The sequence below is a fragment of the Lytechinus variegatus genome, chromosome 2 (genome assembly GCF_018143015.1).
Source record: "Lytechinus variegatus isolate NC3 chromosome 2, Lvar_3.0, whole genome shotgun sequence".
In the NCBI taxonomy this organism is placed as follows: Eukaryota; Metazoa; Echinodermata; class Echinoidea; order Temnopleuroida; family Toxopneustidae; genus Lytechinus; species Lytechinus variegatus.
Genome location: NC_054741.1, coordinates 69,791,250 through 69,818,298, shown reverse-complemented (window position 1 = coordinate 69,818,298; position 27,049 = coordinate 69,791,250). Strand labels below are relative to the sequence as shown.

The following is a 27,049-nucleotide window of genomic DNA, read 5'->3' as shown; positions in this document are numbered from 1 at the left end:
CAGATATCCCAAAGTAAGCAATTGAATTTTAGTCAAAAAACGAAAATCATGCATTGCAAGCCGTACAATGTTTCTAAGCGCTACATTGGCCTATACTAAAGTCTGCAATTGAGATAAATCACGTGATCAGCATATATTGGGGCCCTGTCTTACAAAGAGTTCCGATTGATCCAATCAATCATAACTCTATGAAAATCCATCAGTGCCATGACTTTTTTACAGGAAATTTGCAAAATGTCCTTTGTAAGCAAAGGAGAACACACCAAATTGTCAAGAATTCAATTAATTCATGGATATACATTCATGTCTAGAAAATCTTTTGAACAAACTGCATTTTATATATTTGACTTTGCTGGCTTTCCATAGTTGAGATTGATCGGATCAACTCGCAACTCTTTGTAAGACGGGCCCCTGAATTACTGGTGTTACTGGTCAATCCGATAACCTGTCCGTTTCTTATAGAATAATGGTTTTCATAACTTTTATTTGTACAATTTATTATCCATGATTTCAGTAGCTTTAAACTGTTATTGCAAAATTCTTATAAGAGGTTTTTATATAAAAAAAGACTCCAGTTGACTATATAAGTGAGGAATATAATTATCTTGTTTTAATAATAAATACGTATCACATCAATACTTTGAAAATTATTGAATAGTTTCTGTGCTTTATATATATATATAAGTATTATTTATATAACGAAAATTTGATAGTAATCGTAACAATAATAATGATGATGATGATGATGATAATAATAATAATGATAATAATTATAATAATAATAATAATAACAATAATATTAATAATAACAATAATAATATATCTTTCTATAAGTTGCAAGATTAGTTTTAACTGATCTGACTGGAAATAAAGTGCCAGTTTGATTCAACTGCATGGCTTTACTTCTTAATTTGCTTCAACTGGAATCCCGGACTGGAATACAGTTGATGCAAGTGGATTGTCTCTATTTGATTTTTATTAGTCCAGATAACTTGCCAAGTAAAAATCTTGCTGGTTTGACATGCTACGGCATAGAGTATTAACTCAGGCCATGCATCGCCCTTTTACCTTGCCCCCCTTTTTTTGGAAGAGGAATGTTTGGGGGTTGGGCGCATGGCCCCAAATTTAAGGCCCCCTATCTGCATGCCGGTTGAGATAGGAATTAATAGCAGAGATGGGTGAATACTCGTATTAATAGTAGGCCTATATATCCATCTCTATATGGTTGCGGTATGGTTGTAACCAAAGCACAACACAGAGATATAAATATCCGGGTTATATATCAACATGATGAAATATTTTAGCCTTATTATGAACTGCACGATGTGGTATCTAATTCCAAATTTGTGTTTTGACGACATTTAAAGTGAAGTAAAAATATATTTGTATTTTTGTATAATTGTAATCGCACTGTTGTCTAATTGTTATCGTTTTGGAGACTTTGATTGTACTAAATTTTAATATTGAAATTCAGATATTAGTTACAGTATGTCCATCATTCAGAAAATATCTTGAATAACGTCTATGGAATGTAACCATTTTATAAATAATTAATTATTTCACAAGATGGCGGATATTGAGACGATAGACACTGTCCAAAGCACGGAAAATGACGTTCATCAGAGGCCTAAGACATCCAAATCAATAATTCTTGAAGAGAGAGATGAAGAGGAGAAAGTCAGTAAAAAACCAGGAAGTAAGTGAATTTATATTTCTGGACATTTTGTAAAATATCTACTTTTTGCGGTATCCTGTGTGTACGGTTGCGTCTTCCGCCCTTTTTGCTCAGTCCCACACGTTGCGAATTTTGAATTGTTTTCTTAACTCGTTTTCACTCGCTGTGTTAAATTGTTAGACTCACTCAGAGGCAGAGCTGTAAAGTCACTAGTCTAACCGGTCTCAGTATGTTATGTGACAATTTTGCTTGATGATCAAGAGTGTGAGGGGGGGGGGGCTGGGAAGACAAAAAAGGAAAAGATGCACATGATTTGATTGATGAAGAAATTGAACACAGAACAGATTCATTTCCAAATTCCATTTCATTGAAAAAAAAAATCATCTTTTTTTTTTCTTCTTCATGTGAACTGGATGTAAGCATAAACAGAAAAATATTTACTTACTGACTTATTCATGTGTACTTTGATTGAAGACTGGTGACGTGCAGGGAGAGTAGACAGCTAAAATTAATTCATTTGGAGGAGTTTTTAAACATTTGTTTTTGCCATCTTCCTAATCAATGGACAACATGTTACTTTGCTAGCTAAGGCAAGAGGACTCTGTCAGTCTGTGATATAGTATGATATTGATATTGTCATCGAGCCAAGACACTATTGCAATGCACATAGGCCAGTATTGAAACACATACATGGATTTTGTTAGAAAATCCATGCACAATTATTTTGAAGAAAAAAACGGTGTTAATCTGTTTTTTTTAACCTTTTCAAAACAGATTAATAATTTTATTGAAAAAAGTTCATAGATTATAATGAACAGGTCTTTTTACTGGCCCAATGTCTTGCTTGTTCCTTCAAAATGTTCCCATGCTTGGCGATGATGCATGATCCACATAGAGAGAATTGATGAGATAGGGGCTAACACATCCATGGGACAATTTAACAATTTGGCCCAAAAGCAAAGTTGTTTCAACATACTCGAATGTGACATTCAACCGAGAAAGCAAAGTTATAGTTCGGCCACCACTTCATGCAATTTTATGACAAAATAAATCTCCTTAAAAACCAGAATTCTGGTTTGGGGGAAATTTGAGCCAATGGGTTAGATCATCCTGGGTAGATGTGCCACACACTATGTGTGAGATGGCTTGCTGTCTGTGTAGGAGGAGAAACAGAAAAGTAAAAAAATAGAATAGTTTAAAAACTGATCGAAAAACAGATTCAGCTGTCTAGAGTGAATGTGGGAGATAATGCTGGAAAAACATGATCCAGTTTATAATACGTTCATGAAAAAGTCATGCAGCATATCATACAACTTTTACAGTTTGATGACTGGTGTTTGAAATAATCAACTCATTAAAGTTTTGTGTATTAACTTAATACACAAAACTTTAATGAGCTTGATAGCAGGCAGTGTTGGTTTTAATTTTCCTTGATGCTATGATATATGTCTCATTTTAAAATACTTTTCTGATTTTTTTTACATTATGACAGACACAGCCTTCAAGCAGCAGAGGTTACCAGCATGGCAACCTATCTTGACAGCAGGAACGGTCCTTCCAATGTTCTTTCTAGTTGGTATTGTCTTTGTGCCTCTTGGAGTTGGTTTCCTGGTTACTTCTAACAATGTGAGTAACAGTTTGATAATAGTTTATTCAATCTAAATTCAAGATTTAAGATGTTTATTGGCAGTTTAAAAGCAAAGAAATTTGTCCACTTACATAAACATACTCCAAGCATAATGAGAAAATGCTCCAAATTTTGGTTATTATTTCTGTGACATTACATATATGTAGTACTGTTCTATAATTATCTTTAAATTTGAAACTCTACACTGCCTCTCCCCTGTCTCCAACCTTGTCCTCTTTTCATCATCATCTGTTTCCCTACTTCTGTCTCCCTCATCATTTCTTCCTTTTTTCCTGGTTTCATTTTCTCTGCCCTTTGAATGTCTTGTTCCTTTGTAGTATCCATTGAATATATTTTAATGTGTATTATGAGAAAGTGCTGGAGCTCTTATTAAACATTGATATCAATATCGGATTTTAAGTACTTTGCATGTAATTTAAAGGAGCACTCCAGGTTGAAAATTTAAAAGCAAAATCCTGGTTTGGTCTTTGCTTAAGACAAATGACTGCTATTTAGAAATGGCTACTATTGTTTGGTCATTTAAAATGTGTATCATTTGAATCAAGGCAGCAGTCAAATCTATTACTTCACTTTAAGATGAAAGGAGTGCTGTCACTTCCACATATTATGAACTCAATAATGTGTAATTTCACTAGTAAATTCACATTTATCAACCGTTATCCATTCCATTGGAATATTAATAAATGCTGTATTCTTTTTCTTTTCACTGAATCTTTGACATTTGTAAAAAAAAAAACACAAATATTATTTTTGAATGTAAGTATTCTGTTGAGTGCTTTTTAGATAGATATTTTCACTACAAGCCCAATCCTATTTTACCTACAGGTTCAGGAGGTGATCCTGGACTACACGAGAGCATGTACGTACTTGAATGAAACCAATGGAACAAACACATGTATTGACTTCTACACCTACCCTGAGAATGAAAATAGTTCTTGCACCTGCACCATGAAGTTTGAGCTGAATACTAAGATAGAGGTTAGTCCATAGTTGGAATGACAATTCTCATGTGTTTGCAACTGAAAATATCAATTAAAATAAAAATGGTAACAATAATTAATTTAACAGTAATGGATAGTAATGATGAAAAAAAGAATGCTGATAATGATAATGGATAATCATACTATTATACTTTATTGGTTATGATAATAATAAATATGAGCATAATGATGATAATTTTGATAATATTAGTAATATATTGAATAATAAAATAAGACATTCCACTTTTGGTAATGTACTTGACACTTGTTTATTGTGGTTGTATCTAACTCATATACTTATATTACTTATTTCCACAAATTATTGTTATTTAAAATTTAACTCAGGGCCCCATCTACATGTACTATCGATTGACCAACTACTATCAGAACCATCGTCGCTATGTAAATTCTCGTGATGACATCCAGCTCTTGGGTAAGAACCCCCTCAGTGCGAGCAGTGATTGCAGTCCGTATGACCAGGAGCTGCGAATATACTCCAATACATCACAGGAGAGGATCACGTATGCTCCTTGTGGAGCAATAGCAAACAGTCTCTTTAATGGTAAGTCCATTGTCTGCACTTGTACTCTGTTTTATACAGATGTTTGTGGGTGCTAAAAATCAGGTCAGTGTTTCATAATGGTCTGTTTCAGAAAAAGTTTAATACAATTATAACTTTTCCATTATTTTAACTACCATGGTAACATGGCCAATCAGGAGCAAGATTTCCATGGTTGTTACAATAATGGCAAAGTTACCATGGTTATGACTCTTTCTGATATGTGCCCAAGGTCTCATTGAGAAAAAAAGTTTGATTTCTAACTCTCTATTCCTGCCTCTTTCTCCACACACATAGATACCTTCAACATAACCTTTGATGATGATGGTGAGCTTCCTAGTGGTAAGGAGGTCATGCTTGATAGAACCAATATTGCCTGGTCCAGCGACCGTAGGACTAAGTTTAGGAATCCTCCAGGAGCATCACTTGAAGAAGGTCTGTAGAAGAAATCCTTATGTGTTAATAGTCAATGTAAAATGCTACTTGGCCTATTCCCGCTTTGTCTACTTTTCATTTGATCTTATCCTAATTCATATTCAACCATTTGTCTAGTAGCCATTTGGTTTATTAGTCATTTACCGGTAGTCCATTACCACTTTTGTCTTATTTCTTGTTAGGCTAAACCCATTTCATCAAATATCAACTTGATGATATGTACATTTGTTCAATTCAATTCAATGTTTTATTCAAATTCAATTCAGTGTTTTATTTAATTCCAATAAAAATCATACAAAGTATAGAATAGAGTAATAACACAATGTACAGTAATAAGGCAAAATGTAAGATAAAACAAGAGAATATATGGATGCAAATGACAATAAAAAGATACAATATTACAATTGGGTGGTCATTAAATCGTTTATATTATAAATAAAATAAGTCGCATTAAGATTTAAAATTTGCGATGTCAAAGATGCCATAAACTGTTTATGACACAAATTTTCATTTGACTAAGAATAAAATAACAGACAAAATTATATTGAGACTCAGTGACTGTTAGACCAAGAGACTTTATATATCCTTCTACCTTGCTCAGTGCTACAATTTAGTAAGAGTAAGATGAAGAATTGATAAAAGTGATAGAATGATTTTTGTTTGGGTTAATGACCGTAGGTCAGGAGCTTTAGTTGAAGTTTGTGGAACACATCCCTTTTCTATGCTCAATACCATAATATAATCTCATGTAATAATAATCCACTCTAATTTACTTCCACTTGATATTATTAATTTCTTTTTGTGAGATCCAATATAAGTAATAACAGAATCCCCACAATGACCATTTTGAATTAACATTCTTTAGCAGATGATTCTGTTAGAAAATTAATATTTGCTTGTCTAGTAGCAGATAAACATTAAATCTTTCTTATAGTTATAGATAAGCACTTTTCCAAGCTGCAGCACATAAATGTTAATTCTACCTACTTGTACTTATTTTTCTCGGCAGTTTTCAGTGTACTTGGTTTTCAGCTACTCTTCATTTTCATTTAACAACAGTGTTTGACTTGTTTTAGCTATATGGTAGAAGGTATAAGGTCTACATGTAAATATGTGTGGATATGATATTGATACACCATGACTTTCTCTGAAAGGGAAGAAGAGAATAGAGTAGAAAAACAAAGAGAACGATAAGTATCTACATGTAACTATCTTGTGTGACCGGTATTTGATTCCAACCTTTCCAAATTTTGTATCTCCTATGAAAATCTCTTTATTGTATTCTAATTGTATGTTTTGAATGTTTCTTGTTCTGCTACAGCATTCAACGGAACAACTAAACCACCTAACTGGCAAAAGTACATATGGGAAATGCAAGATGGCTACCAGAATGAGGACTTTATAGTCTGGATGCGTACCGCTGCATTCCCCACCTTCCGCAAGCTTTACGGTCGTGTTGTCGACCAGCCAAACACAAGGCTAGATAATGGTTTGCCTGTTGGCAACTACACCCTTACAGTCCAATATAGTATCCTTTTTAATCATTGGGGTTTTTTATGGGGGGGGGGGGGGGGGAGGTTAACGTTCGAGCAAAGTAGGAATAGTACTGCTATTAATCTGCCAGGTCGAATAAAAATATGACAAATTGTAGTCGCTTTCATTTTTTTTCTTTTATTCTATTACTGTCCATTGTATAGGACCAGTATAATACAATAAATGATTATAACATTTGTAGCATCTCGACTCTCTTCATCATCCTGGGGGTCGTTTCATAAAGCTGTTCGTAAGTTAAGAGCGACTTTAAGAATGACTGGTGAACCTTTCATACGCGCTAAACCATCGCCAATGAATATACCATTCGCCACTAAAAAGGATCACCAGTCATTCTTAAAGTTGCTCTTAACTTTTGAACAGCTTTATGAAACACCCACCAGACTTTTTAAAAATAATCAGTGTTGCTATATTGGCAGGTGAAATGTAAGGAAAATGATCGTTGAACTGTTAGAAATTGCTCATAGTAGCACGTCAAATACAGAGGAGTTCTTAGTCCTAGTCCTTAACCGACATTAATCTTCAGACTACTTGGTTCACATGTTTGATGGTACAAAAAGCATTGTTCTGACCACAACCTCTTGGTTGGGGGGCAAGAACAACTTCTTAGGAATAGCATACATCGTTACCGGATCTATCTGCATCGTCTTTGGTGCCATATTTCTCATCGTTCATATCAAGCACGGCAAAAAGTGAGTATATTTCATTGCAAGAAAGTGGCATGCTAATGAATGATAGTATTATTAATTTGATATCCCTCTTTTTTATTGCTTATTTCATCTTGACTAAGACTGAACCCTTTTGCATACTCCTTAACTTTGACCATATTTGTAGTTTTGTTTTATATATTGCTATTCCCTTTTTTCTTTGATAGTTCAGTTTTATTTTATGGAGAAGACATGCTATGAAACAGGTGTCCCATCTAGATGTACATTTCAAGCAATTATCCATTGGAATTTATTGAATTGTTGTATGTTTCACTCAATCAAATCTGGTAATTTACATGCAAGGTATTCCTAGTAGGTGAAATCAACAAGTAAAGAATTCATCTTTAGTGTATGGAAATCTACTACCTTGGATATCTCATACACATGAAGGATGAAACAACTACTTAGAATGATAGAGAGTGAACAATTTTTATTTTGCATGAACTGATATAAATAGCCTGTGCCCTTGGCTTGCTTTGCATGTTGATGTTACCCCTGCAAGAGAGATTTAAGCGTAATGAAAAATATAAAGATAGTCTTGTAAGTTTCATCAAATTAAGTGTCTTATTGTCATAGATTTTTTTTCTCCCATGACCTTGACCTTTTTACACAATTTTAGCGATTGATTTAGGGATGATTTTAGGATTGATTGCATTTATCAAAATATATGTAGCATTTATAGTGTCGTTCGTTGTTTTTTATCATACAAATCCAATGTATGATCAATCTCTTTGTGTCATGGAACTGATCTATAATTTCTGTCATGAGGAACATTTTCTTCCACTTATTCATGTAGTCTAAGAACATGTAATCTTTGCAATTATTTGTTATAAAGTTGCAATCATAATCTATATTTAAATTACCTCTGTCTTAAATAATATTCAAATTTCAGTAGTGAATATTTGAATAGATTTGATACTGTTTAGATATGATTTTAATAGAATGCACTGAGACGTTTTGAATGGAATGATTTTCCCCATTTAGACTGGCTGTACCACCTGGACAGAAGCGAAAATTTGAATCCTTGTAATTCAACCTTCGATTACAATTCCACTAAATACAAAAAGATGTGGTAAATTTAATAGTAAATGCTTAGCAAAAAGCATATTTCCCAAACATTAAAGTTCTATATGCCTAACATGGTGATGTGTTCCAATAACATCTACATGTGTGATTTACAAGCATTATTATTACATATTTGTTCATTCAACACATTGCATACAACATGGTTGGGATGGCCAGACAACACATTTAAACTATAGGATCATTGTTTAATGCTTTTCTTTTAAAATTTGATTTTTTGGGGCCAATGGAAAAACCCTTGTGACCATAAAAGATCTTGAAATCATGAAAAGTGCATTTCTGTGTATCGCTTGGTAAGCCATGCTTTACAGTTCAATTTCATTGGGCATTTTTCTAGCATAGTGTAGTAGGTTTCACGGTACACCATGTATCTTTCCTGGGCAATCTAGAGGGTTACACTTCGTAATTCCAAAGGTTCGTAATTCCGAAACACGTATATTGCCTATAACTCAATGTTCGTTAATCCGAAAACGTAAAAGGGTTCGTTAATCCGAACATTTGTGGCGTTATTCCGAAGGTTCAATAATCCGAAAACGAAATAAGGTTCAATGTTCTGAAGGTTCGTTAGTTTGAAAACAAAATAAGGTTTGTTGTTCCGAAGGTTCGTTAATCCGAAAACGAAATAAGGTTCTTTGTTCCGAAGGTTCGTTAGTCCGAAAACGAAATAAGGTTCGTTAATCATTACGTTTTCGGACTAACGAACCTTCGGAATTACGAACCTCATTTCGTTTTTGGATTAACGAACCTTCGGAATTACGTACCTCACTTTGTTTTCGGACTAACGAACCTTACTTTGTTTTCGGACTTACGAACCTTCGGAATAACGAACCTTCGGAATATCTGAACCTTCGGAATAACGAAGCTTCGGAATTACGAATGTATGCGATCTAGAGATGGGAGGTCCTTCTACTACACTATTCTTCTTCACCATGGAAACTTTCAGAAGTTACATTTTTAGCTTCATGTTAATTTTTTTTGGGGGTTTTAACTTACATACATGTACATGTAGGAGCGGGCAAACCAGATCTCTACTTAATCCCCCCCCCCTCACACACTCAACGTTATATAGAATTTTTTGATCATGTTTAAAATAAAGGAAATCTGGTCATCCTGATCAAATTGTATGTTGCATCAAAATATATTTGCTGGTGGAGGGAACAATATTTACAAAGCCTACATCTGAGTCACTGGTGATCAATAAAATATGAAATTCTTATGATATGGTAATAGATTGAGTGGTAATTAAAATCTCTTTTTTTTTAATTTCATCTTTCTTTAAAGCAGGCCTAGTTCCTTGGATCGAGATAGCTGTGTAGAAATTTATTTGGTTTTGGGGTATATTTAATTAATTGGAAAATATTGTAAAACTAAGTACATTATTCCTGTAAAAATATTCTGATTTTTGGTTTGAATTTTATTCATTTTTAGGACAAGCTCAAGCAAATCCTTCAGGTTTAAAATTACTGCAGAAAATATCATTCTAAAACATTAATGTTGGTTAAAGAAAAATTACAGAAAAAAAATGAACATCTGATCTGGTTACGTGCCAAAACATTGAAATTTCACTTACAAGCATCAGGGCATATCTCATTTTGAGATTCTGTTATCAACTGCAAATACATTTCATTGGTCAATTCTGATTAGAAATATTGAGAAAAACAATTAAAAACAAATCTGCATTCAACCTCAACAAATTATCCCTGACTCATTTTTGATGGCCTTTCTTCATCTTGTCTGGTACTACAACAATAAATTTCCTAAATGGACTACTGACATCTCTTATTGAAATATACTCAAAACATTTCTCTATTGGACAACTTATCATATGAATCGATTTCTTAACAGTTTGACAGTTTACAACAATTTTGATTATTCATTCAAATAGATTGGGAATGAAACCTAATAAGTGGAAAGAAAAGGAGAAACTAACCCACATTTTTACCAAATATATGGTAATGATATCCATACAATACTTATTTGTTTGAAAAAATGTGCATATTTGATACAGCTGTTTCCAGTAATACTTTTTTTTCCAGTGAATTTGGAAAAATCGACTGCTCAAATACCTTGGTCCTCTAACACTGCTTGGTATACTGTATGTAATTTACATAATAGGATGGGTTGTCATTGACAGTTGTGACACCAATTAGTCTGTCTTTACAAGTATGCATTTACTTAGACTCTACAATAAATTAACTTTGTGCTATGAAAGCATTTGATAGATGGGTTTTCAGTTTCATGCCTGCATACAGATAGCTGAAACCCAGAGTGTATTGTGAGGAGATAATCATACCCTTGGAACATATTGAAAGTTTGGAAGACATAATTGATTTTTGAATAAATAAAACTTTGATAAATGACTTTAACGGAGGAGTAGGATATTGCTGTCCACTGTGTTTGGGTTTGACAATGATAACTTCATTTGCTTTTAAAAGTTATAGAATATATTTTATGGATACTTGCACTGAGCACACCGAGCTTGATTTATGATAAACGGCAGCCTATAAACTTTTCCACCGACTCTTCATTTTGTCAGATAATCAAAGACTGAAATGAAATTGATTTTGTCTTTACTGTTAACTAGAGATCAGTATTACTGCAAGTCATTTCTACCATGAGTTGTGCAAGCCTGTTATATGTTTTATTTTCAGCCTTCTTTTTTATGTATATGATCACTGTCAATAGAAAAGGACATTCCTTGTTTTCCTATATTCATCTCACGATCTGTTGTGTATGATTTCTAATCCTTTCATGCAGAAATTCCCTTGATTTGGCATTGGCGTAAGCAATAATCATTAACTTTATAGTTGACTGCATTCTTGTTATCATAATTGGCTTCCTCATATTGTGGTGGGCTCTCTCCTTTTTTTGCCATTGTAATATTGTGATTGTTAATTCTAGTTAAGCTGGTGATATACTGTATCTCATCTGAATGAACATGAATGCATTATATAATGTATATTGTGGTAGATACATGTAACAGCATTTTTGTATTTTTTTGTTTTGATCAATATCCTCCCTCTTTGTTCTTCTGTGCATGGGTATTGGTGTTGCTCTTGGCTTTATTTTGTGAGAAAAGGTAATTTAGTCAATAGTACTACATGTAGTTTGATAGGGTTTATAATTTCGGTATGACTTCGAGAATATTTTGCCAATTGAGCTGTTGTTTATATTTTTATTGTATTAATGATGCACCAAACAAGATTTGTGGCTTTTTTAATTAAACAAATTTTTGATTAGTAAATCGGAGGTGAAGGCGCAATCCTATTGATAGTAATTTCTTTCCTATAATAATGAAAATTACCTTTGCCAAATAGGCATTACAAGTACATGTATGTGAAGCACAATGCTTCAACCAGACACTCAGTTTTTGACTGACTTTGCGTTAGTCAGAATACATGTATATCTACACATCACATACAGTTCTTCAAATATTGACTCACATATTGTGCATTTTACCTTTTAAGCAGATAATATGACACTACAGTCTACAAGTGAGATGCAGATTATTTCCACTTCTGGGAATAAGTCTATGTCTTGCAGGGTTAAAGATTTCACACATGTGATGTGGATCTTGATATTATTTAAATCACAAAGCTAATAGCTTCATTTTGAATTACAGATTCCGTTCATGCATGAGATATGATTATGCCATTATTTTCATCATCATTTTATTTGAATCATTAGAAGACAGTGTATTGCTATGATGTTCATTATTTTTAAAGTCTTTGCAGACTGCATGCTTGGGCAAAAGGATAAGGAAAGGAGGTAAAATAATTGAGTTTTGCTTTTTTTTCTTCCAACTTCAAGAGCAGGTGTGCTTTTCTCTTTTTCCCTTCAGCTGAAATTTATTATGCTCATTTGAATACTTACCTATTCTACATTGTAAGGCGGGCCACCTTTCACATACAGCCTTTCCTAACGAACCCCAAATGTTTGACTGCCACTCGAGGACATTTCATATTAAACAGATGTCTATTCTGATATGATGGGAAGAAATTATAAAAATGGTGTTATTTTTTGTATGATGTCATGAGGTCTCAGGGTATGTGACACCTAGAGCTTTAAATGTTGGAGTTCCCCACAGTTCCTCTAAATGCACAATCCACCATAACCTTTCATAGTGCAAAGTTATCTGACAGTCGGCCTGGAGATCCCCCCCCCCCCACTTGATTCAAACAATCTCTCCTTTATTCTTTTATCGTTTCTAAGCCTTTCTCAAAATGTTTTCACTTTTATTTCCACACACACAATGAGTGAACAACATTACAATTTTCTTATTCTTGTTTTTAGTCAACTTGTCATACTGAGGATACTTTTGGAATGGCTTTTGTGCATGACTGCTTGGATTTTTGCATGATATTGTATCACCAGTATTTAGACAATCAATATTGCCAGTTTTAAATATGTAGTGATTTTAATATTTATAACCGTTCTTACTGTATTCATGGGAATTTGGTGGTCAGCGATGAGTAAATACTGCCTTTTCTGCATTGATAAAGTACATGTACCGTATAAAGATATAGATATGTGATATCCTTGAGTCAATATCAATTCAGTTCAGGAATGAGTCCATTTGTGTCGTATTCTCCACCATGGTATGTAGTATTTTAAAAGATTTGTTCGCCTAAATTTCCGTTGAAGAAAAGGCGGACAGAAGAATAGTCTTTCAGCTTCTTGCAAAAGGGGTTATGAGAAGTTAGTCATGGGTTCACCTTTACATTCAGAGCCTGATACTACAAACCAAATTGCAAGAATTTCTGTGACGAATCTTCTATTGATTTATGGATTTATTAGCTACTTGTGATTTGATCATAGTATCTATAACAGCTTGAGGTGTGCTTTTTCAATCATTGAATATTTCTTCTTAAATTACATTTTCATTCATATTTTTGTATAGACTTCAGGTATCAATACTTAATTCGATATTTCTGGCTTTTAATCGCAAGCAATAAGTAATATTCCTTTCCTAATTCACTACCAATTAGAATTTCTTGCCCACAGCACAACCAATGCACAATTTTACACACTTTTCATTGTGTGTATGATTATCTCTAAAACAACAAATGATGGGAGTTTGCTTTGATTAATATTTTTTGCCTTATTCACTACCAATTAGTAATATTCCTTGCCTTACGTATATCCACAACCAATTGGTAATATGTATTTCTTGCTAAATTCACAACTAATTAGTTGTATTTCTTGCCTAAATTCACAACCAATTTAGAAGTATTTCTAGCATAATTCAGTAATTCACAATCAATTTGTAAAATATCTTGGCTAATTCACATATTTTCTAATTCACAACCAAAAGTGATGTTCAGGTAGTTCAAGCCTGTTTTATACAGGCTATGCATCCATGCTTTGATCCCTGTTTAACTACTTTCATTTTAGTCACCCTAGGGCCGTCAGCACCATCCCGAGTTTTCAAATTAGCGCGCTATTTCTGATCCGGCAAATTATCCCGATCTGAACAATCTCAAGATTATTTGTAATGGAGAAGTAATTTTCGTGTTAGTTCATAGGATTAATCTTGAGATTGCAATCCCAAGTCAACTTGGGATTATTTGCAAAATAGCGCGCTATTTTACAAATTATTGCGCTAATTCGCAGGTGCAGACGCACTTGGGATTATTTATTCACGGCGTCAGACCATAATGCATTGATGCCTCGCTCAAGCAGGAAACGTTCTTGCGATGGTGAAGACGGGGTTTTCTTGAATCTCTAGATTAATCGCGAAGAGGGCTGATCGGGCTAAAATCTCGAGATTGATTAAACTCGGGATGGTGCAGCACCGCCTCCTGCTTTTTAATATCAAACGTATTATCAACTAATTTCATATCATTGCCGTTCTCCATCCATAGACATTTACCCAGGTTTTAGCCATGATTGATACCTATTGTAAGGATACACTTTCTTTCTTTGTAGATGTAAAATTTCACATACAAAAAATAAATTCAGGTTGGGGATTTGAGCAGAGCATTTTGAAATCAAATTATTAAAAGCATGATTTAGAATATCAGAGATATTTAAAGTTTTTTAAACATTAGATCAGTCTATCAATTTCCATGAACTAAATAAAAGCATGATTTAGCTTTATGAACAAAACATTGATCCCTTGCTTTTGCTTGACACTTATTTCAGTGTCTAAATGAGTACCTTCCTTCAGATCAAATAGAAACATTCTAAGCAGAAATTCACTTTCCCATCATCTTGCTATCAGTCAATTTTCTAGTTTTACTAGATGTTCCCTTGTGCCATTGAATGATGATCACTTATTTATCTTTCTTCTTTTGCACCCAAATAATCAATATTGCTATAGCCTTGGTAACTCAGAAAGCAAGCTTCCCCAGGAGTATCCACAGTCAGTTCATTTTTGCATGTTGGGCCCTGTTACATGAAGCTATAGCGATTGATCATGGAGCTGTTTTTTTACAATTGATCATACACAATAATCATCAGTTGTAGGAAACAGCTCCAAAATCAAGTGCTAAGCTATGCCATGGGGCCCAGATATAAGCATGTTTTATGTTAATTGGTGTTCAGGTTGATTTTGCAATGGATGATATTTTGATTTACATACATGCCTCGAATGGTACTGAGGTGCACTCTTCAATTGTAGTCAGAAGCCATGTGTAAATCACAGGCGTCAATGCATGCACATTGTTCTGAAACGATTGCAGTTCTAGTATTGGTTTATGTTATTCTAAGATCAACTTGAACTTTAATATTTGGTGGAGTCTTTGTTTTGAGTTTTTGGTCTTCTGGTTGTTTGGTCCACTCATCACTTGGCCTAATAACATTTGGGCTAATTGCTTTATTTAGATGGTCTCATTTCCGAATTCAATAGATTTTAATCATTTCACCAATTTTTGTGTAAATCAGAATTCAGGATCCAGGAATTCTATAAAACGTTTTTTAGTACATTTGTACATATATTCGCTTTGTGCCATGATCTATATCATTCCTGATTGAAAGGCTTTATTATTACTGGTAATCTGGGCTTTTGTGGGCAATGAGGTTCATGAGGGAAGTAGGTACATGTATTCAGTCTAACTGACAACTGAATCCATCCAGTCTGTGGTATGTTTACATTCTGTACACAATTGATATTTTTAGATCAATATCAACGGTGAATCAGTACACTTTCACAATTCAGATTTTTAAAACTGATCTTTCCCAGTTAGAGACCTCCACATAAAATGATCTTTGATAAAAAATAAACAATAAATAGTTAATTTGGTCTGTATGGTCAGATGTAAGTTTGGATTTGATATAAGTTATCTAAAATGTAAGGTTCTTAAGGTACTCTAAACTAAGGTAGAGTATGTTCTGGTACTGTGATCATCATATTAGATGAGAGATCATTTAGTATGTTGTATTAAGATGTTGCAATTTTGGTTTAACATCAGTGTATGTAAGTTGTGTGTATGAATTACGGATGAAAATGTTTTTTTCTGGATCCTTGTTACCTTTTAAAAACAAATCTGTAATGATTATGGAAATGCAATATGCTTGCAGTTTCTTGTGTTGGGATTTGGGAGGCATGGATCCCTCCTCCATTTTTACCATGAAGCTCCCATTTTGAGCTCATATGCCCAAATTTGCTACTTTGTTTACGGTTTGCATTGGACATTATTTGAATTTAAAGATCTATTTGTTAGTTTCCACTTTCCAGGGACTTTGGGTGTGATTCATTTCTCTGGGCTGGCTAAATATTGGTATGTTATCATGCAGTAACTAATCCTTGGTGAGGTGATGCCACTCTGCTAAGCATGAAAAAAAAAATCAGTTCCAACTACACTGTACACTAGTTATGAGCCAGAAAAGAGGAGGGGTCAGATGTGACTTAAAGACACAGTTCTCACTTCCTTCCTAAAACTAGTTTAACATGTAATGAGAATGGTTGAATCGATCTTCCAAACTGGTTCAAAAAACCACCTCGCAATGTAGTTTTCAAGATTGCTTTGCCACGTTAAACTGGTTTTAGCGTGAGGACTGAGGACACAACCGTTCATCGGGAATCGATCTTCACACATTTTTGAGCACGCTACTCCTCACGACAGGTGTAAAATGCCTATGCTGCGGTTTCGAAATTCACGCGAAACGTGTCACCCACTGAAAGCATTTCCATAGCAACAAGATCGCTTTACGTGAAGTGATTTTGAAAACCACTTTCGTAGGTTCAAATGGGAACGCTCGCAAAGCGATCTTCCAAACTGGTTTCCTGAACCGGTTTCCAGTAAACTAGTTTTAGAAGAGTAATGAGATCGGTGTCTTAGTTCTTCTTTCCAATTCCCTTCCATATGTTACCAATAATTGAATGATACATGATGAATAGCTCTTGTTTCAGATGTATGTACATGGCATTGAGACATATAACATAAAGGTGAATACAGTTAGCATATTTTTTGAAAAATTAATAAAAAGTTAGAGTCATCCAATATCCATGCTGTGATTTTAGCATTACATTAAATAATAAATTAAAAAGCTTACAGAGAAAATCAACCCCAACAAAAGTTGATGTGAATGATAAAAGAAAAGTCAAACAAACATAGCGCTAAAATCTCATTAAAGTCTGCTGTAAAATAAGACAGTTACGACATTTTGAAAATTTGTTTATTTTCACAGAATAGTTTTATATGCACATCCTGGTCATGATGCAAACGAGGAAACTTATGTCCCCACTCATTGAATATTGTTATGTGAAACAAGTTTGGGTTGTCCTTGAATATGTAGCATTACCAGTGCCGTTGCACTATTACCTATTTTGATTTAATGAAAGTGTTTCCTTATTGACTATACTGCAAAAATGATTTATTATATATTTCATGTAAGAAAATGCAAAAGAAATAGTGAGGACTCTCTTTTCTTATTTGCATCACTGTTTTGTGGAAGTAAGCAAATTTTCAAAACGCCATGATTTGCTTACTGTATTTTAAGTCAGATTTTGTTGAAATGTTAAGCATTGTGCTTGTATGATTTTTCTGTATTCAAATCCACTATTTTGTTGGGTGGACTTGCCATTTGGAATGAACATGTAATCACCTCAACAAGAAAAACCTTTTTTTCATTCATCCTGTTTTGATTTCTCTGAATGCCCTGAGCATTTACATGTCGTAATTCATATGAAAAATGAAATCTCATTTATCATTGTTTATTAGTCTCGTAATTATCGCTATGGTTATGAATAAAAGTCTGAGCTATTTAATCATTCTGACAGCAAGTGTGCTTCTTCGTAATTTTCTCAAAATATATTACTCCTACCATGCAACACAAGCTGTATAAAAATTGCAATAGGTAAAAAATGAGAGGGGTTTAGTCATTTTTGAGAAGGATACATGTATGTGGTTCTTTACTGAACTTTCTTTGGGAAGTCATTTTAAGGGGGCGGGAAATGTATAATTATGCTCAAATTATTATGACATCTTTATTTGTATTGTATTTTCCTAATATTAACATTTTTTAGAATGATTGATTTATGGTCATGAGATACAAGTTTCTAAAATAAGGTACCTGTAATGCAAACTAAAACTTGTTATGTAATCATATAATCTTGATGCACTTTTATATTTTTTAAATATTTCATATACATGTATCATGTTAAGAAATGGTGAATCTGTAAACACCACAAGCTCCCTGGCTTGCATACAGGCTAGGATGTGTATCACTGTTTGTGAGAATAGTCAATAGTGAAACTTAATAATGTAATAACTTTCTTATTTTACATCAGGTGGGTGTTTCATAAAGCTGTTCGTAAGTTAAGAGCGACTTTAAGAACGACTGGTGATCCTATCTTGTGGTAAATGGTATATACATTGGCGATGGTTAAGCGCATAAGAAAGGTTCACCAGTCGTTCTTAAAGTCGCTCTTATCTTACGAACAGCTTTATGAAACAGCACCCAGGTCTTGAATGAAACAGTAACTAGTGCATTCAACTATTTTGTTTTAGACCTTTGGTTTCCTCTCGTTACATGACAACAAAAGTCATCTTCCTTTATGCTACTGTATACTACTTTGATAAGAAACGATGCTACAATAATGAATTCTTAAGCTGCCAAGTACTAATTTGTTCCCATTTCTGATAGTTATTTGCTCTTTTAACTTCGGGTACATATATGTAACACAATCAGCCACCTTTCTTTATTCACTTTAACCACTTGGGTTATTTCCTGAAATAGACATATCTTAATCATTAATAGGACCTGTTTCAAAAACCTCCACATAATCATCACTGATCTCATACATGTATTCTATAAATTTTTAATATCTACTTTTGTAATTACCATATGATTTCTTTTCATTCGCCATCAACCTTTCATTATTGTTCATGGTTAGATTGCCCCATGTTGGGGCTATCGTGAAACGCAAGTCTAAGGAGTATGGCACTAACCGTGCTAACATTGCCCCCCTCTGTAAGTAATGTAACTCAAAGAGTGCTATATCATTTTACACATCATATATCATAAATTATTTGATGTGCTTGCAAATACATGCATTACCATTTCATCTACACCGTTTTGATATTGCACTTTTTAAAATGCAATATTATGCAACAGAAATCTTTAATTTTGTATGAAATACAAATATATATAATATAATTCACAAAGTAGCAATGCTGGCACAGAAATAAAGTTAACTTCTGTTATTAAACTATGAATTTGGAAATAAGGACATGCATTGGTCTAGATCTATGAAAATGGCATCTAAAGTAATATGAAAGAAAAACAGTTTTTTTCTTGCTTGAGAGTTTCAGTTTTATCATTGTCTTAGCCTGTCTACCCATAGTTATCATGGCTTAATATTCTGTCAATTTGTTCATCATAAATCTTGAGTGTTAATCATGGAAAATACAATATTTCATAAAGGTTGTTTTCCATCTGCAACTATATAAATAAGAGCAAACAAAATTATATGAACTGCTCTGTTTAATTCCCCTTTTCCCCCTCTGTGAATCAATACATTTCCTTCTAAAACATAAGACTTAATAATTGTCCTGCATGATTCAGAGGGACAATAAGATATTGGAAAAAGAATCATGACTTTGGATTGTTTGAAATATTTATTTTAGAGAATCTGTGATTAAACTTAATTTATATTGCAAGAAGTGGTCTGATCAAATGGTGATTTTTGCAAAGTTATTCATTTTTTTTGGTACATATCAAGTGGGCGATTGCCCTGGGCAGGATTCTCAAACACTTTTCTGTGTCACTTGGAGGGCCCACACAAGGTTCCCCAACATTTAAGACAATGCAATAACATTTATTATTACTAATGGTAACAAAATACATGCTGATGCGCATACATTTAGTACAGGTATGCAACAGTTAGGTTGGTTTTGTTCATGATATGGAAAATTCCACCTCACTAATTGTGTACACATCAGGTCACAGCTGATACATGTATGTTGATTTCCGACAATGTAAAAAGTATGAAACAGTTAAAAACCAGTGCTTTTACATGTATCTAATCACTACCAAGGATTTCATTATTGCAAATGTCTCAACTTCTCTGAGACAATACTCGCTTGCTTTAAAATAAAAATAAGAATATTGTCAATTTTGTGGGGGGGGGGCTAGTCTTTCAAATGAGGAAAATATATCTTCATTATTATCAAAATATTAATTAGAAAGTTAAGTAAGCAAAAATAGACCATTAATTTACCCCCCAAAACCCAAACAATTGTGTGACGCTTGATTATTTACTTTCACATTACCATCTGTAGCAACAATGATCAGCTTTTTCCATCCTATCAGAATCCAGTTATTTGAGGTTGCAGAGAAAGATATGAAAAAATTACAAAAATTACAATACAGTGGTTTCAGATGTTTCATGATGAGTATTTACATTGAAATTAATGGTGTATCTAGGGCACTTCATTGATTTTACGAACTGGCTCAAACCTAATTTTTGGTCAAATTTTTAAAACAAGTTTTTTGGCATATTCTGAAAGCCTATGATTCACTCTATTGATTTGCCAAATTTCAGACCAAAATTTGTATTAATTAAAGAATAAGAGCATATTTCAATTTTTTTATGAACTGGCACAACCCCTTCCTTTGATTTTACGAAGTGGCGTAAACCATTCTTTGTGTACTATATAAAGTCTCTGGAATAGCATGAAGAAGTCAAAATCCCAACCTAGATGTTGCGCATATGTGGTTTGTGACTTTGTGCCGCTAAAAACCAATGTGCATGGCACGTACGCATGGTTTTACAAAATGACCTTAACCCCAGACCTGTTTTGGGTAAAAATAATCAGTTCCTGAAATTCATAGCTGCATTTCATTTCAAATATTGAAAAACTAAATTCGAAGTGCGAATAAAATTTTGTGTATTATAAGTATGCTTTAAATTGGTATAAATAATTGATCTGGTTTCTTTCAAAGTACAAAGTTATGAGCATCTGAAATACATCCAAACTTTGAACGCGATTATCTCCAAATCATGTCTTTGAGACTTGCAGAGGTTTGAGCCGGTTCATAAAATCATCAGACAACTTAAAGAAAAAAAATAATTTATGGACATTTTTACCATGAGTGTAGAACCCATTCTGTATTTTTTCTACCTGTCTTTTTTCATACAATTCTCTGAGGGAGTCTGACCCATCAAAACTGGACCCTACTTTTATATTTCTATGGTGGTTTGCAACTAATGCTGAAGTACATAATTAAGCGATTGTAAAATGTGAGCCTGCAAATATTGCTGAAGCACAAACCTGTTGCTGCAAGTGTGCAACTAATGTCAATGTGTAATTGTAATATATAAAATATTTCATTATGTAAGTAATATTGATGATCAGGGACCCGTTGCAGAAAGAGTTGCAATCAATCAATCAATCATGCGCAACTTGATTTTCAACCAATCAATAGCATGCATATGGGACTTGCGATTTATTTTTTTACTTGCGTTTCAGCGCAACTCTTCTGCAACTGACCCCAGTACTGTTTATGATTAAGACTTTTTTAAATGCACTTCAGGAAACATTACAGTTTGCATGTACAGTATGCTGCGTATCATTGATTTGTGTACCTTCATTTGCTTCAAAACACATAATGCATGCATGCTCCTAAGCTTTTCGTTTTATTTGTTTTTGCAATTTTAATGTGTATTTTTTCATTTATTATGTTTGACTTATTTGTTTTTATAGATGATAACATTATAGTCTATCAAGGTGTAATATATACGTGTCCATTGTTTAAATCGGCTTGCTTAATATGAATTGTTTTAACTTTGGGTTATCTGGTAGACTTATTATTCACAAGTTCAGTTGCATTTTTTATCCTATGAATTAATTCTTTTATGTTAAACTTTAAAGCTATCTTGCATAAGCCCCAGTGTACATAAATGTTGACCCTTATTCTGAAAGAGAGAAAAATATGTTTGTGGGTTTTTTTTCGAATTGTATCTCTATGATCTTTTGATTTATTTAGTAATAAAAATTTCACTCAATTCTTTATGAATAACTTGAAATCAAATATACCCATTTTCGGTTAATATGAAAGTTCAAATATATTTTCACCTGTTACAATCTGATTGTAAGAAAGTAAAATAGTTATTGCTTTCAAACTCACAAATGCATACAAATACCATGTTGGAAGGAAGGTAAGTAACCTTTCAGATGCCTTTTTATGCAACTTAGCCTCTGCTTTCCAATACACAAACGACTGTAACTTGCTATCAAGTTCTAAGGTGTTTTTATTTTTATTTATGTTTTGTTTTAGGAACAACCTGGAAAGTACCACAGAAGTGATAGGATGATGACCATGACTCCTCTTCCTCTTTTTTTTTCATTCTTCACTCGATCATTCCATCTTGGGCATCAAAGGAAGTGTACACCACTTTTTCCTGCATCCTTATATAACACCGGTGATTCAATCACCATTATCTCACTCTGCTACCAAGACACAAGACAGGTATTGGTGGTACAGTGTTTATAATTTGATTTAACACAACACCATTGATTACATTTATATCCCCTAGGGTGTACAGTGTAAACTGTGATTCCCAGACTGCTACCTAGGCAGAAGACGCCAAAGGTTTTATCATGCAAGGTGTATCTTGTAACTGTTACAACACCATCACTGTCCTATCTCGCTCTCTTAGTCACGCACTAGAAGTTAAGGTTAAACCCTGTTAAGTTTATGGTGTGAATCATATGAAATGCTTAACACTCGATTCTAGCATCATTGCCCACTTATATTACACCAAAGGTTACTTCTCAGAAATATCAGTCTTCAGGATTTTATACAATTTAGATCGACAACTTTCCCTATCAGGCCCTTGTAAGCACGGTATTGGTAGGTGCCGGAACATGATTTGGCTACAGTCTTTTCTGGCCCATGGTGTAAAACTGACTGGCATCCCTGACTTATAAAAAAAGAGTGTTTTGTGTAAATGTTTTGTGGATGTAACACAGTACCAGGGGGTGCTTCAGAAAGCTGCTCGTAAGTTGAGGGTGACTTTAAGAATGACTAGTGATCCTTTCTTACGTGCTAAACCATTGCCAATTAACATTTTGGTGTATACCATTTACCACAAGAAAGGATCACCAGTCATTCTTAAAGTCGCACTTAACTAACAGCTTTATAAAACACCCACCTGACATGAAGAAGGGTCTCGGGTAAACCGTAATTCTGAGAATAGGGGTCTGCATTTGAGAACATATACGACATAGTGGATATGTATTGTGGCTTGAATTTCACTTTCCTTCAAACCAACATGCATGTATTTGGTACTATTTGGTCCGAAGTAAACTAGAGTTGAAGATGCCATCTGCTCTACCTGTTTGCTCTTCTAGGCGAAACCTAACTTGAGAAAAAAAATAGAGATGGAATCCCATTTTTCCATTCAGGTTCTGTTATGTGGCTTTATATGAATATCCAATTAAGCAGGTGTAAAGTTTTATTGTACAAGGCAGATACTGTAGCTAAAGTATCAATGTTGTCGTCTCTTTCAATAGTTAGCATTTATTCGGATCCATGAAGTAGTGGAGCTATTTCTCCATGATGTGATACTTTTCCCCATCTTGTTAGCGAGGAATGCACAAGCATAGAATTACATAAATGTCACTGTTTTGTAAGGTTACCAAGGTACATTTTTCTTTATTCTTTTTCTTCCCTCATATTTTGTCTGGATTCCATTTCATAAAACTTATCAATTGCAAGTTATGTGCTGTTTTAAGCGATTGAAAGCATGCCATGTGATTGACTGAGAATGGGTTTTATGATGGTATTTCAGCATTTGTGATTGAACAATATGTTTTATGAAATAGGGCCCAAAACTTTACACTGTTATGAATCGAGGATGTGCAATGTACACTGTGTAAATAATTTATTTTGTGTCTATTTCTATAACAAACACAAGATGTTGTTCAGGAACATACATGTTGATTTGTGAAATGATTTTACGTAACAATTTTACTTTTAAAAGATGCTATGTTGTTTGTAATCATAAGATGTTTGACTTGTTTTCTTATCTTGATGATGCTATTTGATTTTATATGTGGTGATGTAGAATATAATTAGATATATATATATTTAGAGGAAATACATTTATTATATTGTCATTATTTGATATTATTATGATTACTTTTGTATTGCAACATTGCTCTTGATCTTATTCAGGAGTGTGATGATTATTTATTAGATGAACTGAACACTGGTGTGTATATTAGTGCACTGAGTATAGTATAACAACGTATTCATATTGGTAACATGTCTGCATGATTTATCAATAGTTGTAACTTAATTTAGTCCATTAGAGCCGATACTGGCAACACTTTGGTGGACACTGCGTAAAAGTGATTTTTTTTAACAAAGGGTTTGAATTGTATCATATGATGTCTAACTGCAGAGTTAATATCATGTTAGCTTTGAATCCATGGAGCCATTTCATTAAGCTGCTCGTAAGTGAAAAGCGACTTTAAGAATGATTGATGATCCTTTCTTGTAAATGATATGTTAATTGGTAAGTACCTAACACGTAAGAAATGTTCACTAGTCGTTCTTATAGTTGCTCTTAACTTACGAACAGCTTGATGAAACACCATAGTATTATATTTGTTCAATCATTTCCTGCTACTCTTTATACCACCCACAATATCTACCCAGATTTTTGCTTACCACCCCCTCTGCCTTTGGTTTACCAAAGCCGGTGTACCTTGTTTCAAATGTTCATTATGGTTATGATTTATTTGGAATTCAACTACCATTATACATTTTTTAATGGTTAAGAGCTATTTTGTATAGTGATGTTTCATTGCTTAAATACTTTTGTATGTTGCAGGGCTTAATTTTTTTTTAGTCACATTTTTATCATGCAAAGTCATGGGAAAATCTATTTGATTTTCCCCATATCTGGATTTCATAAATATTTCTTATTAAATCACTTTTCATCCGATTTATGTCTTGTACAATGCAAATACATGGATGCCATTTTCCTTTTTATTAATTATACAATGTAAGTATTGTCAAACCTGTTTGAGATATGAGATAAATCAAGCACAATGAAAACTCAAATCATATTTAAGTCAATCGATGGTATGTAAATTAACCAAAATTTTATTAATAGTCATGTGAATTAAGTATTTCAATAAATTTCTTCTTTTAACTAAACACTATTTCATATTTGTATAAGAATTGTTTGATTTTATGAATGATGTTCTGGACTCTCTATTTTAGGAGGTAAGAATGCCCTTTTGGCATATTATATGCAGGAATATTCAATAGCATATTCAAACCAACATTATTAAATATAAATACATGTACCATACTCTCCAAAATACATTTTCTACTACCAAAGTTACAAGGAAAGTATATTTCATCCTCTTTCCTCTCTATGCCCCTCCCATCACATGGATACCATGTCTATCAGTTTTTCTCTCAAACTCTCTCTTACCTGTCTCTGCATCTCCCTACCCATCTCCACACTTTTCTGTATAGATCTGTATTCACCCTTTACTATTTCTCTCTCTCTCTCCAGTTCATTCACAAATTAAAGGAGGTAAAGGAGAAAAATTGAGAAAGTCAGTTCTAGGGAATTAGTCAAACATTATGCAGGACCAAGACAATATTGTGATTTGTAATAATAATTTTTTAAGTCACTCTTTGTCAGTAAACACTGATAATGCATACTTATTTTATTGACTCTTTGATCAGTATGACAAAGTAGTTTTCTTAATGATACAGAAAAAATGTTCCGAGGAGCTAGTTCCAGTGGCGTAGCTAGGATTTTTTTTCCTGGGGGGCACTGGGGGGTCCTTGCTTTTTCAGGGGGGGTGGGGCACTGGAAATTTTTCCAGTGTGTGTGTATGTGTCACAAGGGCGGATCTGACTTTCGCCAATAGGGGACACGTCCTGACGGGGCCCAAAATTATCTTCACCTATATTTTCCCTGATCAGTCACTTCTTAATTATATTCTTATAAAACAACATTAACATGAAATAATGTCATAAGCCTTATAAAAGAAGCGCGAGCGATTTTTTTTTTACTTTCATGTATTTTGTCCTGAAAATTTAATATTCTGGGCAATGTTATGTGTGATCCTAAACAAGATTCGTATGTAACTAGATGGTTACTGCGAACGCCAAGCACGAGCAGATATTTGCATCAACTATTCTAGCATTATCGAAAAGGGACCCGGATAAGGACTGCTTACAGTTACCCACAAAGACTGTATGTATTTCAATAATGCGAGAGCAAAGCGTGAGCAATTTTTTTTTACATTCCGACCTAATAAATGGTCATTCTAAGCACTTTTTGTATAAATAAATGGGATCGGTATGTAACTTAACAATTTATGCGAGCGCGAAGCGTGAGAGGAAGAAAATTGAGATTTTAGACCTAAAAGTTATGTAGTTAATTGGGTATCATTAATAATGCGATCGTGAAGCGTGAGCTGACAATTATTGATATTCTGATGTGAAACTGGATAATTTAAGTAAAGTTTGAATAAAAAACATGCATGCAGGCTATTGTGCATGTTTTAGATTTAGACCTAGAATCTGGGCATTCTGAATACATTTGTTTATGGAACATTATGGATTAACTTGGCAAATCAAACAATGTAACCACGCGAGTGAGCTTAAAATGCTGATATGTAGACCATAAAACGGACATTTTACAGAGCACTTAAATTTGTAAATTAAAAAAAAATAATGAAAGCTCGATGTCCGAGCTAAAATATGTTTTGTATATTGACGTCAAAACATCCTATTGAGCAAGATATGAATCTCATTGAACAGGCAATTCTGGCGCGAAGCGCAAGCAAAAATTTTATAGAGTAACATGATAGATTTTTTTGGGTAAGTTTTCCCCTCACATTAATTTATTCACTCGTCTTCCTCCTCTTATTTTCCTCTTCTTTTTTTTCTTCTGTCTTCTTTTCCTTTTTCCTTTTCTTCTTTCTC

The 27,049-nt window shown here is 33.7% G+C and overlaps 1 protein-coding gene across 6 annotated transcripts; it reads left to right on the top strand.

The window, feature by feature from the left end:
* Window positions 1–1,541: 1,541 nt before the first annotated feature.
* On the top strand, window positions 1,542–23,009 carry LOC121408836 (cell cycle control protein 50A-like). 6 transcript variants are annotated; one of them, XM_041600497.1, is made up of 9 exons: window positions 1,542–1,696; window positions 3,168–3,301; window positions 4,149–4,301; window positions 4,649–4,865; window positions 5,160–5,297; window positions 6,619–6,825; window positions 7,375–7,540; window positions 11,396–11,419; window positions 14,961–15,054. In XM_041600497.1, the coding sequence occupies exons 1-9, from the start codon at window positions 1,567–1,569 to the stop codon at window positions 15,037–15,039; spliced, it is 1,248 nt and encodes a 415-aa protein (XP_041456431.1). In that variant the 5' UTR covers window positions 1,542–1,566; the 3' UTR covers window positions 15,040–15,054. The 6 variants fall into 6 exon arrangements, with proteins under 6 accessions (XP_041456431.1, XP_041456432.1, XP_041456437.1 ...); XM_041600498.1 differs by lacking the exons at window positions 11,396–11,419; window positions 14,961–15,054 and adding exons at window positions 18,978–19,054; window positions 22,364–23,009 and having other exon boundaries at window positions 1,543–1,696; XM_041600503.1 differs by lacking the exons at window positions 11,396–11,419; window positions 14,961–15,054 and adding exons at window positions 12,364–12,406; window positions 22,364–23,009 and having other exon boundaries at window positions 1,543–1,696.
* Window positions 23,010–27,049: the final 4,040 nt, after the last annotated feature.